We start from the raw sequence: 17842 nt of genomic DNA, 5'->3' as shown, positions 1-17842 counted from the left end.
GACAGAGTAAGTGTCCTTGATACAGATGTGTGTGTAGCTTGGTTGTAAATCCATCAGGGAATAACTCCCAGTTAGAAGGTGTATCACCAAGTTGGCTGGTTATTACAAATGACCTTTTAGTGATAGTTACCTAAGCCAAACAGATCAGTTAATAATGAATTAGAAAACAATTTTTTTCTTAAATAATAACCCTAAAATGATTGATGCACATTTGAATGAGATTATTTGTCCTATTACCTGACCTGCCCCTAAACCCTGACCCCCTTCCCCAAACATTCGACTCTGTTGACCCAGAAACACGATGTGAGTAAGGAGTCTGGCAGAGCAGCAGGAGGAGACAGGATGTACGAAAGAGCGCTTCCCCTTCACTCCCAATCACATTGTAAAAAAGCCATCAGAATTAAGAGTTTAGCACCGGGCCAAATAGCCGGAGATTAACAGCTTCAAAAATAGGTGAAATTGTGTGTGTGCGTGTGCGTGTGCATGTGTGCGCGTTTGTGCGTGTGCATGTGTGCAATAGAGCGAGAGAGGGAGAATTGTAGAACTAATTTGGTAATTTGGCCAAGAGTTGAAAGAGCTGCTTCGGTCATTACTTTAAGTGCAGTTACAGCTTTTATGTATTTCTAAATTTCAGTGACCTAGTTTGTAGAAAAATGAATCTGCTGTGGACTGGAGTTGTATTTGTGTGTATTTGTGTGTGTGTGTGTGTGTGTGTGTGTGTGTGTGTGTGTGTGTGTGTGTGTGTGTGTGTGTGTGTGTGTGTGTGTGTGTGTTGTACCTACCACTAGCACAGCAGCTAAATTTACCAGTGGACCTGAACAGGACTAAAGTTAGCAGCTAAAGTTAGCCCCATCTGTCACCTGATCCCAGTCGAGGGTCAGAGGTTAGATCCCTTTCCTTGGCCGTGGTTGGGTTTCACCGCTCCAAGGCCATCAGGCGGCTGTCATAAATTAAACTGCTCTGAAATGGAGGCCAACAATCCTGCAAGGACATTTTCAACTGCAATTATCAGATATTAAATCTAAAATAGAAGAGTTAGAAAAGGGATGCATTTATTAGATTTATTTTATCTCCTCATTCAGCCAGATTAATAATAATAGCCTACAATGTGTTTACAGTTAGGATCTAGAAAATGTCATTTAAAATGATAAATATATAGGATATAAAATGGAACCCCCCCCCCCCCTCCCGACAGATATATTATTGTTACGTTAAATGTTACTCACTTTCTAGTTATGTAAACTCTGTGGTGAGATAAGATCATAAACTGTAGTGGTGCGAAATGTCTGGATGGTAAATCCTACAGTGCCTCCATGTGGTGAAAGTTTAATAAAACATTTTCTTGATGCCTAAACTATCACTTCAAAGACTATGTATTTGATCTCTAAATCCTGAGAGAGCAATTAAGCTATTAGACTAGTCAGTAAATGCCTGAAAGAGAGATAAAGGATAAAAACTAATGAGAGGAGATGTGTGGGAGTGGGTGACACAAGGAGAAACAGGGTGACAGCTGAGGTGAGTCATGTCTATTTTTATTCAGCCGCATGTCTCTGTGGAAAACAGCTAAACAGACATGTTATACATCTCTTGTTTCATATCAGCAGATCAGAAATCAAGGCTACTGTAAATGGCTTCCCTTCTTCGTGGCAGCTGTGCTCCTCTTCCTATGAAAAACTACGGAAAACAAAGCACACACTGCTGCAGAGTGCAACTAAAAAAAAGACAATCATCAAACACAAATCTTTAAAATATATATAACAGAGGATTACAGTAGTAGTAGCAACTTCAAGTTTGTTAGCAAAGCACCTTTTCTGATATGATGGTGCAAACTTCCTACAGTACCTGTTGGTGGATGGCAACAGGTACTGTAGGAAGTTTGCAGAGTCAAATCTTCACCTTTCACACCTCATCAGACATGTTTATATTATGTTACTTCATCTGTGCTTCCCTTTTCATCCTTTTCCCATCCTCGACCTCATCTCTCTTACAACAGCTTTATCTTTTCACATCCTCTATTCTTCTTTTTTATGTTTAAACTTAATTCTTAATCATTCAATACAATATTTACATAACTTTATTTCAGCTTCATCCAGGATCTCTTTCTGTCCTTTCAATCTGTCACTGATTTTTAAAACTTTTTCTCAGGTTTCTACACTACATTTCCAAAACACAGTTTTCCCCTCTAGCTACAGCCAAAGCATTGGATAAATGAGTCAACGAGATTAAAAATGTGATAAAATGTGCTACATGGGTGGCCAATCCAAACAGATCTTGTGATAAAATGTGGCTGGTAAAACCCAAACTGCCGCCCTGAAACAATGTTACAATACTAAAAACACATGAACCTATTTTAAAAAATGTTGCTCTATGTTCGCAAAGAGCCCTGGTTTGTTATGTCCAGTCCAGAGTCTGTTCAGTGCGCAGTGGATCCAGGGCGCCAGACGCAAGGCTGCAGACCCAGGTTAGAAGTGCTGAATCTAGGCTTGGGGACTCGGTTAGGTTGAATGCTGCTAGATGCCGGCCGAGAGGCACCAGCAGGGTACAGGGGACTCAGATCTGGGGCACTCTTAAACTGCCTGTTAGACTGTGCAGTGTTGGGGGACTGGAGGTGGGAGAAAGTGGGGACCGGATTTGGTGCGAGAGCAGCTGAGAAGGCGGGGAGCTGAGGGAGTGGAGCTGTAGGGGCGGGGGGAGGTGGGGGAGACAGAGGGGAGGCGGCCCACTGAGGTTGGTAAGCTTGGGGTTGAGGCTGATAGGGTTGGTATGGGATGGGGCCAACTGTGGGTGGAGGAGATGTGACATCAGAGCGCCATAGTGGTTCTCCGAGTGTCGTAGCTGATCGAGGTACAATAACTTTGAGAGCAGGGCCTGTAGATGTCGGTGGGGGCGTGGAGAAGCGCTTAACCTCATATACTCGTGCTGTCTTCTGAGGACCCTTGGTCATTCCTCCCTGAAGCTGATAGGTGGAGTTGTCCTGGGGAACACCACCGCCATAACTGAACAAAGAAGAGTTGAGCTGGTAGGGCTGGTGGCTCATAATGTCCACAGACTTGAGACCCTTTTTTTTCCCTTTACATCCAGCTGGCCCAGACTTTGCCACCTCAGGCTTCTTCTGGGCCTTGAGAGGGCAGGAAGGAGAGAGAAGGGGGTTGTAGCTGATGGGAGGTGGAGCACGGATGTTGGACGAGTACTTCCAGGTGGAAGGGAGAGAAGGCGTGGGTGAAGACTCCCTCATCTGGGCAGGGGAGTATGGTACTGCAGCAACAGATGGAGATCTCTCCACAATGTACCGATCCATCCTGCTCTGCCTGCGGGCAAACAGCTCACCTCCCTTCCCTGCCAGCTGTGGCACCTGAGGGGTTTGGGGTTTGGGAGCTACAGGAGGTGGCTTGGTTCTCCGCTGAGCCTGCATGAAGTTGCAGGCCTCTGCCCCCAGCCTCAGCCAGTCCTCCTCCGGCCCTGACTCATGTCCAGTCTCCCCACTGGGTGCAGCTCCAGGTTCAGGTCCAGGGGTTCTTCCAAAGTGAACATCCATGTTCTGGACCATCGACAGCAGGTCTGGGTTTGGAGAAACATCTTTGTTCTGGACTGCACAGAACATTGGCTTCTTGTTGCTGCGACGACGGGCATCGTGCAGGATGCCTGAGCGAGTGGCGGGGACCGAGATGCGCTCTTCTCTTGTCGCCAGTGAATCGGCAGCAGGAGCTTGCAGAGGTGATACAGTTGCCATGGAAGCATAAGGGCCAGGAGTCGCTGCACCTGTCATGTTGATGTAGGGATGGACAGATGGAGATGGAGAAAGTTGGGTGGGAGTAGGAGGAGGAGGGGTGGGCTGGGCATGGAAGGAGACCTGAGACAGACCAGGTGGCTGTGGTGGGGAGATGGGAGAAGCAGAAATGTAGGTGGAGGTAGGTGGATAAGTAGGAGCATGAGGAGAGATAAATGGCTGGGGAACTGGAGGGGAGAAGTGTTGAGCAGGTGATGGACAGAACAGGTTACTTTGAGCTGCGGAAGGAGAGAACGGGGTGGAAGGGGAAGCATATACTGCGGGCTGAGGGGAAGATGTGGGTGGGTGTGTGGTAGGCTGTGAGAAATGTGCAGAAGATAGAGAGGAGGGAGGAGAGTTCATAGAGGGGGGAGTGTTGCTGTTGTTGTTTCTTGCAGGGATGTATAGAGAGGTGCTAGACACCGCTCTCCTTACATCAGGACTTTGTGGAATCCGAGTTGGTTGGAGGGACACCATGGAGACGGCTGCCACTGGTTTCGTCGTCATGGCCACGGCTGTGGGTTTGGGTTGAGGAGGGCGAAACATCACAGAAGTTACAGATGCACAGGAAGAGGTAGGGCCTGGGGTGAAGGGGCGAGCAGTACGGTTCAGAACACCTAGATTCAGGAGTTGATCTGAGTCTGTGATTGGACTGAGATTAGGGTTGCCATGTTGCACATTTTGACTTTGAAAGGGCGCCTGAGAGGGCGGGCTCAGAATGACACTAGCCCGACTGACAGCTACTGACCCACCATTGGTCATAGCCATAGCTGGAGGACACATGTGTGCAGCGTGTTTACCGATTGGTTGCTTCGTGATGCTGCTCTCCAGCCTTGAGCCGTGATAGGCTGAGCTCTCCAGCCCTGAGACCTTCAAACCTGGGCTTTGATAGTCTGGAATCACAAGTCCTGGAGTATGATAGGCTGAGATGTCCAGCCCCAAGCTGTGACTGGTTGTTGGTGTTGTTGGAGTTGTTGGTGTGGTTGCTGTGGTTGCTGTGGTTGGTTTGGTTAATGGGCAGGCAGAGCTCTTCCTGTCCAGCAGATCTAGATAGCCGGTGTCCCACGTAGGGTCAAATGATGCTGAGAATCCCTCTTCATCAACCTCTGAGCCACTCGGGATGGAGCTTCCTCCTTCTTCCTCCGTCTCCCCTCCTGTGTCTCCTTCCGTCTCCACTCCTCTATCTCCCTCAGCTTTGCCAAAGCAGGTCAGTGTGTACTTCTTGGCCCTTTGCCGGCGTTTCTTGAACATAAGCACCCCTTTCGAGTTGGAGTTGGGAGCATCAGTCAGCAAAGAGGCAATAGAGCGGCATTTAGTACGGGCTTCTTTTACCTGTTTCTCCACCACACTCTCCCCACGCTGCAACTCTGCAAGACAGGAAGAGAAAAGAGGGAGAGACCAAAATAAATGTTCTGAAAGAGAAAGGAGAGATGGGATTTTTGAATAAATAACAAGGTACAGGCGACAAATAACGGAAACAACAGTGTGATAGCTCTCACTGACTGCGAGCAGTGGTTGATTTATACAGTATTATCACAGTGAGGATTACCAGTGACAGACAGGAGTGTGTGTTGTGGATTTAGAACAAAGAATTCCTGCTGCTCTCAGGAGTTGAGTCACACACCCCAGGAAGTTTAGATCAGAGTGTCTCTCCTGCACAAATGCTTGGCTCATCTTACATGAATATCCTCACTACATAACTATAGTCTGATGCCTCCTCTGTGTATGCAAATACATAAAATAACTTTCATACAGACAAGCTAACCGAGACATAACAAACACACACACAATATCAAACTTGATATTTCAGTTGAAATGTTGAGATATTTCTGTAGCAAAGACTTGACACAACAAAGTTTAGGGGAGAAAAATAATCTACATAGCAATGCTAGTGGATCTGTTAGACTCTAGTTATGCATAGTGGTGCTGGTAGCTAAATGCTAACACATCTTAGTTTAGCATATTAGCATTTTCTAATTAGCACTCAACAAAAACAACATGCGAGCCTGGGGAAAATGTCATTATTTGTGTAGGTATTTGGTTTGAGATATTTCAGTCTGGACCAAAGTGTTGGACTCACCAACCGACCCACAGGCAGACCAATATTGCATTGCCAAACATAACTACAAATAATCTGTGACTTTTGTTCCAGTTTTTGTATTGCATTATTTATCCGACTAACAATAAGTAACATAGCTTCATGAAGTTGATAAAGCCCTACAGTGTAGATGTGATTAGTCCCAGGTGGAGTGATTAATTAATTTAGCCTTACATCTAAATCAAGGTCATCAGTCAAGTGTATTACAGTACAACAATGATTAATAAGCTTGACATTAATGGTAAAGGAGCTGACATAGCATAACAATTAAGTAATTCCTCTCAATTAGAAAAAAACAGCATTTCTTTTCAAACTGATATGCATCATTTCTAATGTTAGTGAATCTGCGTGTAAATGAACATAAAAGGGTTTTAATGTGTCTTACCTGCATACACAGTGTGTGGGACTGTGTGTCCACCTACGTCTGAACCTGAAAGAGATGTGAGGTTCCTCATCTCACAAGCGTGAGTGTGTGTGTGTGTGTGTCCTTAAACTCCCTCAGACCCTCCCACACTCACACTCACAGTCCAGTTCTGCTCTGAGTGAGGAAGTCTGTGTTTTCCAGCTCTTCTCTCAGGGCACAGCCCATGTAAAGACCTTTGTCTGTGTCCAGCAACCCAAACCAACAAATGATGTCAACCCACTATTTGTGTCTGTCTGACAGGCCTCAAACACCTGTCCAATCTCTGTCACACACACACACAGAGAAGACCCCTCACCAGAGGATATTTAGACAGTGGTGTCATTCAGTGTGTGTATAAGTGTGTTTGTGTGTGTTTATGAGTTCATAAAGCCAATTATAGTTTATAGAGGAAAGTTCGGTCATGGCCTCTTTACTGATGTGCCGTTCTCTGGTGCGGACACTTCAAACCTAACAATCACTGCACACACACACACACACACACACACACACACACACACACACACACACACACACACACACACACACACAAGCTAATAATCCCAGTTCAAAAGCCAAAGGTACTGTGTGTGTGTGTGTGTGTGTGTGTGTGTGTGTGTGTGTGTGTGCGTGCGTGCGTGCGTGCGTGCATGCATGCTTACGTGCGTGTGTGTGTGTAACATGAGAAAGGGCAGGTCCCTGAACACCAGAGTCAGTCATCATTTGTCCTACAGTAAAGCCCTAACCTAAGTCATTCAGCCTCTTGTACCGAGTGGTAGATCCGTCATTACTGCAACATTCGCTCATGTGAAGTCACAACTCAGTCAGTACATAGCTATTCAGTTTGATCAGCTGCGGTCATTATTGCCTTGTTGAAATTATTGGTTGATTAAACTTTACAAGTTATAGGAATAGTTCAACATTTTGGGAAATACTCTGAATACTCCACTTCTTTCTGAGAGTTTTCTTTGTAAAACGGCAAATTGTTGTTTTTATACTTCATTTTTTGTACAGATTAAGCAAATCAGACATAATAAATGTATGTGAATCAGTGAGCTTTAGAGGTGCTTGTAGGCATATTTTGTTACCTTTGGACAGAGTAGTGCTAGCTGGTTCCTCTTGTTACCAGTCTTTATGCTAAGATAGGCTAAATCCCTGCTGCAGCTTAATATTTGCCATAAAAGATTTCAAATATAACATCTCAATTACATTTTACTGAAAGTTAGATGAAAAGATCTAACTTCCAGTAAGACGTCTGTTTCCCAAAATGTCAAACTATTCCTTTAAAATGACATCTCTCCATCACAGTAGGAATTATATGGGGCTGTAATAAGCAATCATTTCCATCATGGTTTATTTCAGTGGTTTACAATCTGTGTTGCTGAATACAAAGCACTACTCCTTTCAACAGTGAAATTTACGTATATATTTAAATTTGTGAAGCTGGAACCAGCGAATGTTTGGCCTTTTTTATCGGTATTGTAGATGACTCGATTAATTTTCTGTTGATTGACTAATCAATGAATCGAATAGTTTCAGCACTAGAATTCTAGACATTTTACTGATACAAAGTTTACTGTGCACACATACCACAGCTTTTACATACACACACATTCATGTAAACACACACCAGATATTCAGCTGTGTGGCCTGTAAGTCAGATTTGCTCCAGTCTGTCGATCAGAAGCTTCATAGCCTATAAATACAGCGAGTGAGGCAAATACTCCGAATACTGACAGAAGAGATGGTCTGCTGTTTCAGAGGACAGAGGGGGGAGGAGGGGGAGGAGGGGGGAGGTGGAATACCTCTGCAGGTGTCTAGTATATCTCACCCCATAATCACCAGTCTGTAAATGTAACTGGATGCTCCAGTTGTACAAAACAACCACTAGAGGGTGGTCTAGCTATTGACAAGTTTCAAGACTACACAGCTGATCTTTGGGAATCTTTGGAATTTGAATTAAAAAAACAAAAACCCTGCAGTCAGGACTGAAATAGTCCAGCTGCATCACCATCAGAAACTAGAGCGGCTCCTGTGTTAGGATCACAGCTGGTGTATAGGTAAAAACTTAAATCCAACTGAAAAAACTCACATCCAAGATCCAAATTGTATTTAGCAGCAATTATTGTTTGAATCTTTTATGGTTGGAAGTTATAAACACATCCATTGCATGCAAGTAAAATTAGCATTGTAACAAGATACAACTTAATTGAGCTCTGCCCAAGGCTATATGTTCTCAGTAATCCACATCTCTCTGTGGAGCCACAGCCACAGACTTTATTCTTAATTACAGTACACAACTAAGGTCATGGTAGCCTCTAAAGTATCTAAATGATGGTGCAGGACTAAACCCTGTTGCTTGACTCCTCAAACCGGCCTTATATTCCAACCAAAGATGGACAGTATAGCTTTAAATGTCCTCATTTGTCATATGTTACAATAATAACATGTGTTAATAACAGTATGTGTGCTTGGTTCACTATTCTCACTTTGTATGCATATACAGTATAACTTTGTATGTGGATTTTCCGTTTTTTCCATTATGAGATTTGTAATCTTTGGATTATTTACATATAACAGTGTACTGTAGTTTTGTCTGAAGATATTTACTCACTAGCTTGCCGTGCTTTTTCCACGTAGGTGGTGCAGAGCTCGTCGCTGATTGGGGTCTGCTGTGGTCCCACCATTGGCACCAGCTGTTTACCAGAGGCCGACATCAGAGCGTCTTTCGCCCTTTCAGGAGACACGAGTGGTGGGCAGGCCAGCCCGATGTAGCCCCCTGCCTCCTGAAACCCACTGTCCACTTCTCCCTCCGCTTCCATCAGCCCCTGATCAGGAGTCGGTGTGAGTGTGTGAGGGGTCAGAGTGTGTGGGGTGTGTGCTGGAGTGGTCCACTCAGTCTGGGGGGGCTGGTAGATGAGCTCTCTGCGTGGGACGCCAGGGAGACACTGAACGTCCCACTGCCCTTGCATGGAAACTCCTGCATCTGTGGCGCTCTCATACCTCAGAAGAAAGACACCACACAGATTATAACACTGCAGTAGATATCCTCTTTTGCAGAAGTGCTGTAACTAAGTACATTTGCTAAATTACTGTATTTTATAACAATTATGTCATACTTGTACAGTGCATGAGTATTTTAGTTTTATGTTACTATATACTTCTACCTAATACATTTCAGAGGGAAATGCACTCCATTACATTTAGTTGACCCTTTTAGTTACTACTACTGCTTATATCTCAAAACTGCCTCCACACTGACAAACCTACAACATTAAAATGGTCTTTGATACAAAAATAATAATATAAAGGGAGCCATTCTGCATACTTTTACTTTTGGTACTGTACGTACATTTTACTGATAAAACTAGAATTCTAATACTATGGTATTTCTACTTTTACTTCAGTAAAGTATCTAAATACTTCTTACACCACGGTTGTTATGGATCGAATATGGACGGTAAAAACTCCAGTATGATGTTGCAGCTTTTTAGAAATACTGTTGAAAACAACTTTCTCCATCTCCACCCCCTTACCCGCTCATCTCTGAGGTCTCCTCCTCTTCTTGGTTGTCATAGCGCGCAGGTGAGCGTGCGTGAGGAGGTGTGCGGCGCTGGCGACGGTGCGTGAGGCACTGTGTGTCCGCGTCACTGTCTGTCTCTCCGTAGTACGCCTCGCTGTCTGGAGGGGAAGTGATGCCCTTGTGTATCCCGGTGGGTGAGAGGATGGAGAGAAGGTGGGAGGCCAAGGGTTCCACGGGGGGAGACAGGACCCTCATGGAGGAGCGGGGCGGTACAGAGTGAGATGAGGAGTGGTATCCAGAAGGGGCCCTGGAAACATGCAGATGACGAGTTGTTGAAAATGCAAAACATGCATCAGTTTGTCTGATACAGCTTCATGTAAGACGGTGTGGTGTACAGAATGGGGGTCCATGTACTGACCTTTTAACCCTCAGGTAGAGTGTAGCGCTCTCCGTGTCTATGAGGCCCATGGCCTGAGCGTGACTGAGCTCGGAACACACATGGTCGCCAATGGCAACCAGCTCGTCATGCTCTTTCAGTCCAGCTCTGCACGCTTTGCTGCGCCTGCGTATCTGCGGAGAGGACAAGGGGTTAATAACACATTAACACTTTTAGCAGAGGTAAAAGCACCGTGAATATACACATTTACATACATTGTCCACTTTCCCACCTAATCGTCACCTTCCATTCGTTATTAAACCTTTCTAGACCAAAAGAATACTCCTACAACTTTTTGTGAATCTCTGTGCTTACTCTATCTTCCCCAAAGCTTCTCAATAGGATGTACGTACACCCTGAAACTGTATTTGTTCCCCCTGTTATCGTCAGGAACAGTGTAGAAATTAAATAGGAACATTTGGTGACTTTGGTAACTCTTAGTTGTCGTATCCATCCCCAACATTCTGTCCAACCAGGTACAGCAACACATACACTGCACTGAACCGTCACTAAGATGTTTCATAAACACTTACATATTCCATATATAGTGGCTTTAAAGATTCTAAAAACCATACTAATTATTGAACTCATAACCTCTGTTTTTTTTTAAGACGCAGCCCATTCATTTCACCTTTCTTTCATGCTGTGCAAAAAAGCAACTTTTGTATCCATGTATCTTCTGTTTTATCAGAAATTAGAAATATTTTATTAGTCCCACAACGGGGAAATTTACCTTGTCACCTTGTCAAGTAAAAAGGCAGTACCTCTCGTGTTGTGTTCAAGGACCCTGACCTTGTAAATCACTTTCAATGAGCTCGAGATACACCGCTCAAGCCGTGGTTTGTGAGTGAGAAGAGCGGCGATGTTATCCTCGCACACTGTGATTGTATGGCTGGATTAAGCGAAGCATGTTCTCACATTGGTGCTTTACTTTTCGCAAGTGAAGTAGGCTCAAGAATAAGCAAAACATAAACAAAGAGCAAATGGCTGTCATCACATGTAAAGAAAGTGCCTTATTTACCAGTCAGCGATGTGGAGAAGTAAGGTCTTACAGTGTTCGGGTATATCATAAGCACAAATGTTTAACGTAAACATTGAAAACATAGCTTTAGCATGAGGTCTTACCAGATATAAAGTGGACGCCACACAAACGGGTGAATTGTGCTTTTTCTTCTGTTAAATCCTCACGAGTTATGTTGCTAAACCAGCGTACGGCGTTTGGTAGACAGCAATTCATCCCTCTTTTGTGGATCGTTGTTTTTGATGATTTTAGGAAATCTAAAGAACCGTTTCTCTGGGTCACGAGTAGCGTTATGACCACAATTATACACTGCGCACACGATTGGCATTTTCTTTCAATCTTAGACTTTTAAATACAAAAAAAATTACAAAGCATTGCAGCAACTCCCACGCGAACGGCCAACGTCTTGGTTGTGTATTCCAACCAACATGGCTGACTTCCGGGCTGGGAAATAAGCGTGACGTCACATGCACACGATTTGTTTTCTAGTGGATTTCTTTGCGTGTATTTATGAATAACCTCGAGGGCCGGATCAAAAGGTCTCGGTGGGCCGTGTACGGCCCGGAGGCCGGAGGTTCCCCACCCCTGTTTTATCTTAATAGAAAATGGCATAAGAATTAAAGTTTTCAGGGGCTTTAAACCATCTCTCTGACCATATTAAGGGCAGTCATCAAGATTGTTACTTCAGTATACTTCCTGTAAAAGACCTAGAGATTGTATAGGGAGGGCTTTCTTTGGTGAAATTACCTAAAGCTCTCCGACATTAACAAAGTTCAGCAACAGGCTGCTCTCCTCTGCCAGCCATCCTTGTCCCCTGTATCAGAATAACTTGTGAAGTCATGCAGCTGTTCCTGGAGGTCGCTAAGAGATGATGTCATAGGATCCTTCAGGAAGCATGTCTGTGGGGGGTGGGTGATAGATGGGAAGTATTCTCGTCGACAAGATTGCAGTTTCCTCTATAAGAAGAAGATAAGGCCCCTCAACTCCTCACATATACACACTTGTAATACACACAGCTTATCTGTAAAAATGTAAAGTGTGTTCCCGCACATACTTGGACTCTATTTGCCTTTATCTGTATCTCTTGACCCAATAATCTCATTGTGGCGTCACACAAACACATGCAAGGACAAGCTGTCTAACTTGTACTTTCCCACTCACACAAATGTACACACACATATACACACACAGCACAAGTATATTTGAAAGAGGGGTTTGAACAGCTGGGGGATGACTTTCATTCACCATATGTTCAACACATACCCAAAATAAAACCTTGCAGGAAAATCAATAGACAAAAAGAGACAGGCGCTACTGTGATGGGTAACAGAAAAACATATTTACAATTAGGGACAGATATCGGGCCGCTACTGACTCCTTTAAAAAGGTTTACATCCCTACTTACAATAGTATAACTTTACACAGTAACGTATCTAAGTGTGTCTGGCTTTGCGCGTGAACAAGAGGCCTTTTTCCATGCTCAGTTCCAGCTCCTCTTAAATTAGCTATTCTGATCCTCTAGTTTGTGCTCCATTCCCAAACGGGCTTATCTGAGGTATGCTCAACGACACACACATAGAACAGGTCACACATACACCAACCAGAGGAAGCACACACTTATCAAACGTTCATCTAAAGGTGACTTTATCTGCTTGAAAATCCTGGATAAAGAGAGGCCTTTGGTTCCAGAGCCACTCCACTCCATTTTGAATCAGAGGTTATGACGGTTTATGAGGGACCGGCCAACTTTATGTATCGTCAATGTGAGCGAGGTCGCATTCCTCCACTCAAGAATAGATTTTCTTATTAGAGACAACATTCTGGACTGTCAACAAACATAAACACAGACGCAAAAAGCTTCTGGAGAAACCATGGGAAAAGAAGAGAATATTCCTGGGGCTTAAAGTTGGATTATTATGGCTGATAAATATGCAATATCGTGTGTGTGTTCACAGGAGACACATTCATGTTGACAACTTCACAGGCATTCAATATGTGTGTGTGCCTCCGATCCACAAACACAACTGAATCACAACAGGGGAAATTTTAATGGCTGCGGAAAAAGGAGCATGAGAGCGTTGTATTATATCCTAGAGGTCCTGTTGTAGAGGGACGGTTATTTGTGGTCAAAACAGCAGAAAAAAGGCATTTTTTGTTACTAAGATACAGAAGTTTAATGTGTAAGGTCATCCTGATTATAAGCATTTCAATATGACTTCGCCTATCAAACTAATTCCTCTCCGATGCCCTCCAAAGAAAAGTAATTGTTGCCTTTCAAGTATTAGCTGTGAACAAACTAAAAGTAAAAAAGTACATTTACTGACTTGTTTGTGTGTGAAAGAGGTAGACGATTAACCTGACAAGAGTACTTGGATTTAGTTTTTTTACACCCAGACAAATATATAACCGCTGAATGAATGAGCTACTGATTTATTTATTCTGATTTTATGTCTACTATAAAGTTTCTGACCAAAGTTTGAATTACAAACATAGCAAACCACAAGACCATCAAGGCCTCAGACTGCAATTAACAGCTGCAGTCTCTATTAAACCCGTCTACTCACGTTACCACCTGGGCCGCAAGTCTTTTCTGCAACATATTGTATGCACACACACACACACACACACACACACACACACACACACACACACACAGTACCTTGGCCACCTGAAGAGGTTTTTGCTGCTCTGCTCCTCCCTGCAGTCTGAAGCCCCATGGTGAGCCTCCTGAGAGGGAGACCACAATCTCCTCCGCTACCATCCCAGCTCACAGCCCGCTGTGTGTGTGTGTGTGTGTGTGTGTGTGTGTGTGTGTGTGTGATTGTTTATAAGTTGCTCTCCCCTTCTTCAGTTCCTCCCGCTCTGCGAGTATCAATGAGTGAGTGTGAGGCTTCTGCCTCTCGCTCCTCTCTGTGACCACGACAAATCACTCCACCCACGAGGAGACAGGGGGAGGCTGGCTTTCATCTGCTCACACTGGAATGCTGTGTCGGAGGGTGGGCACTCAGGAGGGTAAAAAGTGTGTGTGTGTGTGTGTGTGTGTGTGTGTGTGTGTGTGTGTGTGTGTGTGTGTGTGTGTGTGTGTGTTCATCCTCTCTCATATTCAACACTTGCCATGTCACTCTCAAACACTCCGCTCAGGACGGGATGCTTGCTGATATACTCTCCCGAAATAACCGCCACCACTCCCTCTTTGACCCTAGCTCAGCCGGTCTGGCTAGCAGCCGCGGCTCACAGATCTACCCACAGTACCCCAACCTTAAAGCACAGAAGGAGAAAATATTTTAGGAATTTCCGTCTATAACATTTATCGGCGTCAGAGTACTGACCTTCTAGGAAAGATCATTTTTTCATCCTTCAGCTGTCAGTGAATTTCACACAGAACACATTCAAAAAGGTTCAGCCAATGAGGGGCAGATTCTTTGTTGGAAATCCCTTCTGCGGTGTTGGGAACGATGATGAATACTAGCTCTCAGGCTGTTGTTCACCAGCTTTAACACTTCTGATCTTGCAGAGCAACGGCAGAGGATTACAGAATTGAGTTAGTGAAAATGACTTGGCCCAACAGCAGCTCTAATCTGATCCTCTAATGAACTCATGCAAGGTTTGTGATGAATAGCCTCTAAAATAATTCCAAGTTGGACCTTATTGCAAGGTGAGCTGGGCCAAAATGTGTCCTATTAAGTGGGGCAGTTTGCACACCCAAAACGCAGCCAAATCTGGCAGCCATATATTGGCCCAGGCTGGCTCAAATTTGGTGCTGACACTTTAGCCCAATTGAGATAGCCAGCTCTTGTTACATTATAATTATTTGATAGATGAGTAGAGGAAAAGCAGGAACTATCACAGAAGCCTTTTTTGAGTTCATTGCCAGGAATTTCTGTCTGTGCATAAAATCTTCAATAAGGTTTAAAATATAAAAGGGTTGTATGTGGACTGCCTACTTTCCTTTACTTTGTACTACTTAGAAAATGTATATTATTGGTACCAGCCTGCCCTTCATCCGGGATTTATACTCCAGAGTCTTCATGATGAACATTTAAATCAGTCATACATTATCAATACCAATTTTTTGTATGCAAATATCATCTGTTACTGTCAATATGAATCCTACACACTGTATATACAATATATAGACATACAGTATATCTCAAAAGTGAGTACACCCTTTAGATTTTTGCAAATATTCTGTTATATCCTTTCAGGGGATAACATTATCCTACTGAAACTTTGATATAACTTAAAGTAGTCAGTGTGCTGCTTGAATAACAGTATAGATTTATTGTCCTTTGAAAATTACTCAGTACACAGCTGTTAATGTCTAAACAGCTGGCAACAAAAGTGAGTACACCCCATAGTGAACATGTCCTAATTGTGCCCAATGATGTTGTTTTCCCGCCCTGGTGTCATGTGACTCGTTAGTGTTACAAGGATTCAGGTGTAAATGATAAGCAGGGCTGTTAAATTTGGTGTTTTGGGCACAATTCTCTCTGAATGCTGGACAACATGGCACCTCATGGCAAGGAACTCTCTGAGCGGCTGAAAAAAAGGATTATTGCGCTTCACAAAGATGGCCTTGGCTATAAGAAGATTGCCAACACCATGAAAATGAGTTGCAGCACAGTGGCTAAGATCATACAGCGGTTTTCCAGGACAGGTTCCACTCGGAACAGGCCTCGCCAGGGTCGACCAAAGAAGTTGAGTCCACGTGCTCAGCGTCATATCCAGAGGTTGGTTTCCAAAAATAGACGTGCGAGTGCTTCCAGCATTGCTGCAGAGGTTGCAGAAGTGGGATGTCAGCCTGTCAGTGCCCAGACCATACGCCGCACACTGCATCAAATCGGTTTGTATGGCCGTCGCCCCAGACAGAAGCCCCTTCTGAAACCGATGCATAAGAAAGCCCGCAAACAGTTTGCTGAAGACAATGAATCCAAGAACATGAGTTACTGGAACCATGTCCTGTGGTCTGATGAGACCAAAATAAACCTGTTTGGGTCAGATGGTGTCCGGCGTGTGTGGCGGCACCCTGGTGAGGAGTACCAAGACAAATGTGTTTTGCCTACAGTCAAGCATGGTGGTGGCAGCATCATGGTCTGGGGCTGCATGAGTGCTGCCGGCACTGGGGAGCTGCATTTCATTGAGGGACACATGAATTCCAATATATACTGTGACATCCTGCAGCAGAGCATGATCCCCTCTCTTCGGAAACTGGGCCGTAGGGCAGTTTTCCAACATGATAATGACCCTAAACACACCTCCAAGATGACAACGGCCTTGCTGAAGAAGCTGAAGGTTAAGGTGATGGACTGGCCAAGTATGTCTCCAGACCTAAACCCAATTGAGCACATGTGGGGCATCCTCAAGAGGAAGGTGGAGGAGTGCAAGGTGTCCAACATCCGTGCGCTCCGTGATGTCGTCGTGGAGGAGTGGAAGAAGATTCCAGAAGCAACCTGTGCAGCTCTGGTGAATTCCATGCCCAGGAGGGTTAAAGCAGTGCTAGATAACAATGGTGGTCACACAAAATATTGACACTTTGGGCACAATTAGGACATGTTCACTATGGGGTGTACTCACTTTTGTTGCCAGCTGTTTAGACATTAACAGCTGTGTACTGAGTAATTTTCAAAGGACAATAAATCTATACTGTTATTCAAGCAGCACACTGACTACTTTAAGTTATATCAAGGTTTCAGTAGGATAATGTTATCCCCTGAAAGGATATAACAGAATATTTGCAAAAATCTAAAGGGTGTACTCACTTTTGAGATATACTGTATACATGCACATACATAATCATCCAGTTCATGTATATTTATCCAAGATTAAATTATTTGCATTATTATTTGTATATATATGTTTGCAACTTACAGAACATTTGACTTTTGTAGAAGTGTTATTTTATTTTTATTATATTCATTGGTGCTTTTTATATATATTTATATAATAATTATATATACACCTATGTTTTCATAAACTGAAGCCTACTTGTGTACTCTGATCTTTTACTTAAGTAGAAGTAGTACCACTGTGTAAACATACTCTGTTACAAGTAAAAGTCTGGCATTGAAAATATTACTAAAGTAAAAGTTCAGAAGTATTAATATTAATATATACTAAAGTACTCCGGCCCATTTCAGAAAAAGATATATCATATTACTGTATTAGAATTATTGATGCATGAATCAGAATCAGAATCAGAAATCCTTTATTAGTCCCACGACAGGGAAATTTACCGTGTTACAGCAAAAGAACAAGAAAGTAAAGTGGCAAGTATACAATTAAATAGAATAAAATACAGTAACAATAGTATAAGTACAAAGTCGTTGATAAAAAATTGTAAGAGTGAATATTGCACATGAGTGATAATTGCAGAAGTTATAAAAAGTACACATGGCATTGATAATTGCACAACAGTGGTGGAATAGACTTTTCTTGGTGTGGTGGTCTACCAGGGGCCGTGGTGATTGTACAGTTTGAATATTGATTATTGATATAATATTATAATTTATGTATTGATCGTTTTTTGTATCGTTGATCTGAAACCGAAAAATAGCCAAACTAAACTGTCAGATACATTGAGTGGAGTTAAAAAATAAAA

The 17842-nt window shown here is 43.4% G+C and overlaps 1 protein-coding gene across 2 annotated transcripts; it reads right to left on the bottom strand.

Moving 5' to 3' along the window:
• Positions 1-1542: 1542 nt before the first annotated feature.
• synpo2lb (synaptopodin 2-like b) lies at positions 1543-14164 on the bottom strand. Of its 2 annotated transcripts, none has more exons than XM_029455511.1 (5): positions 13904-14164; positions 10206-10357; positions 9801-10094; positions 8879-9267; positions 1543-5133 (listed from the first exon to the last, which is right to left on the bottom strand). In XM_029455511.1, exons 1-5 carry the CDS (start codon positions 14003-14005, stop codon positions 2414-2416), a joined length of 3657 nt encoding a protein of 1218 aa, XP_029311371.1. In that variant the 5' UTR covers positions 14006-14164; the 3' UTR covers positions 1543-2413. The 2 variants fall into 2 exon arrangements, with proteins under 2 accessions (XP_029311371.1, XP_029311372.1); XM_029455512.1 differs by lacking the exon at positions 13904-14164 and adding an exon at positions 11992-12042.
• Positions 14165-17842: the final 3678 nt, after the last annotated feature.

Source organism: Cottoperca gobio, chromosome 19 (assembly GCF_900634415.1).
Source record: "Cottoperca gobio chromosome 19, fCotGob3.1, whole genome shotgun sequence".
Lineage (NCBI taxonomy): Eukaryota > Metazoa > Chordata > Actinopteri > Perciformes > Bovichtidae > Cottoperca > Cottoperca gobio.
This window is presented reverse-complemented; position numbering and strand designations above follow the sequence as displayed.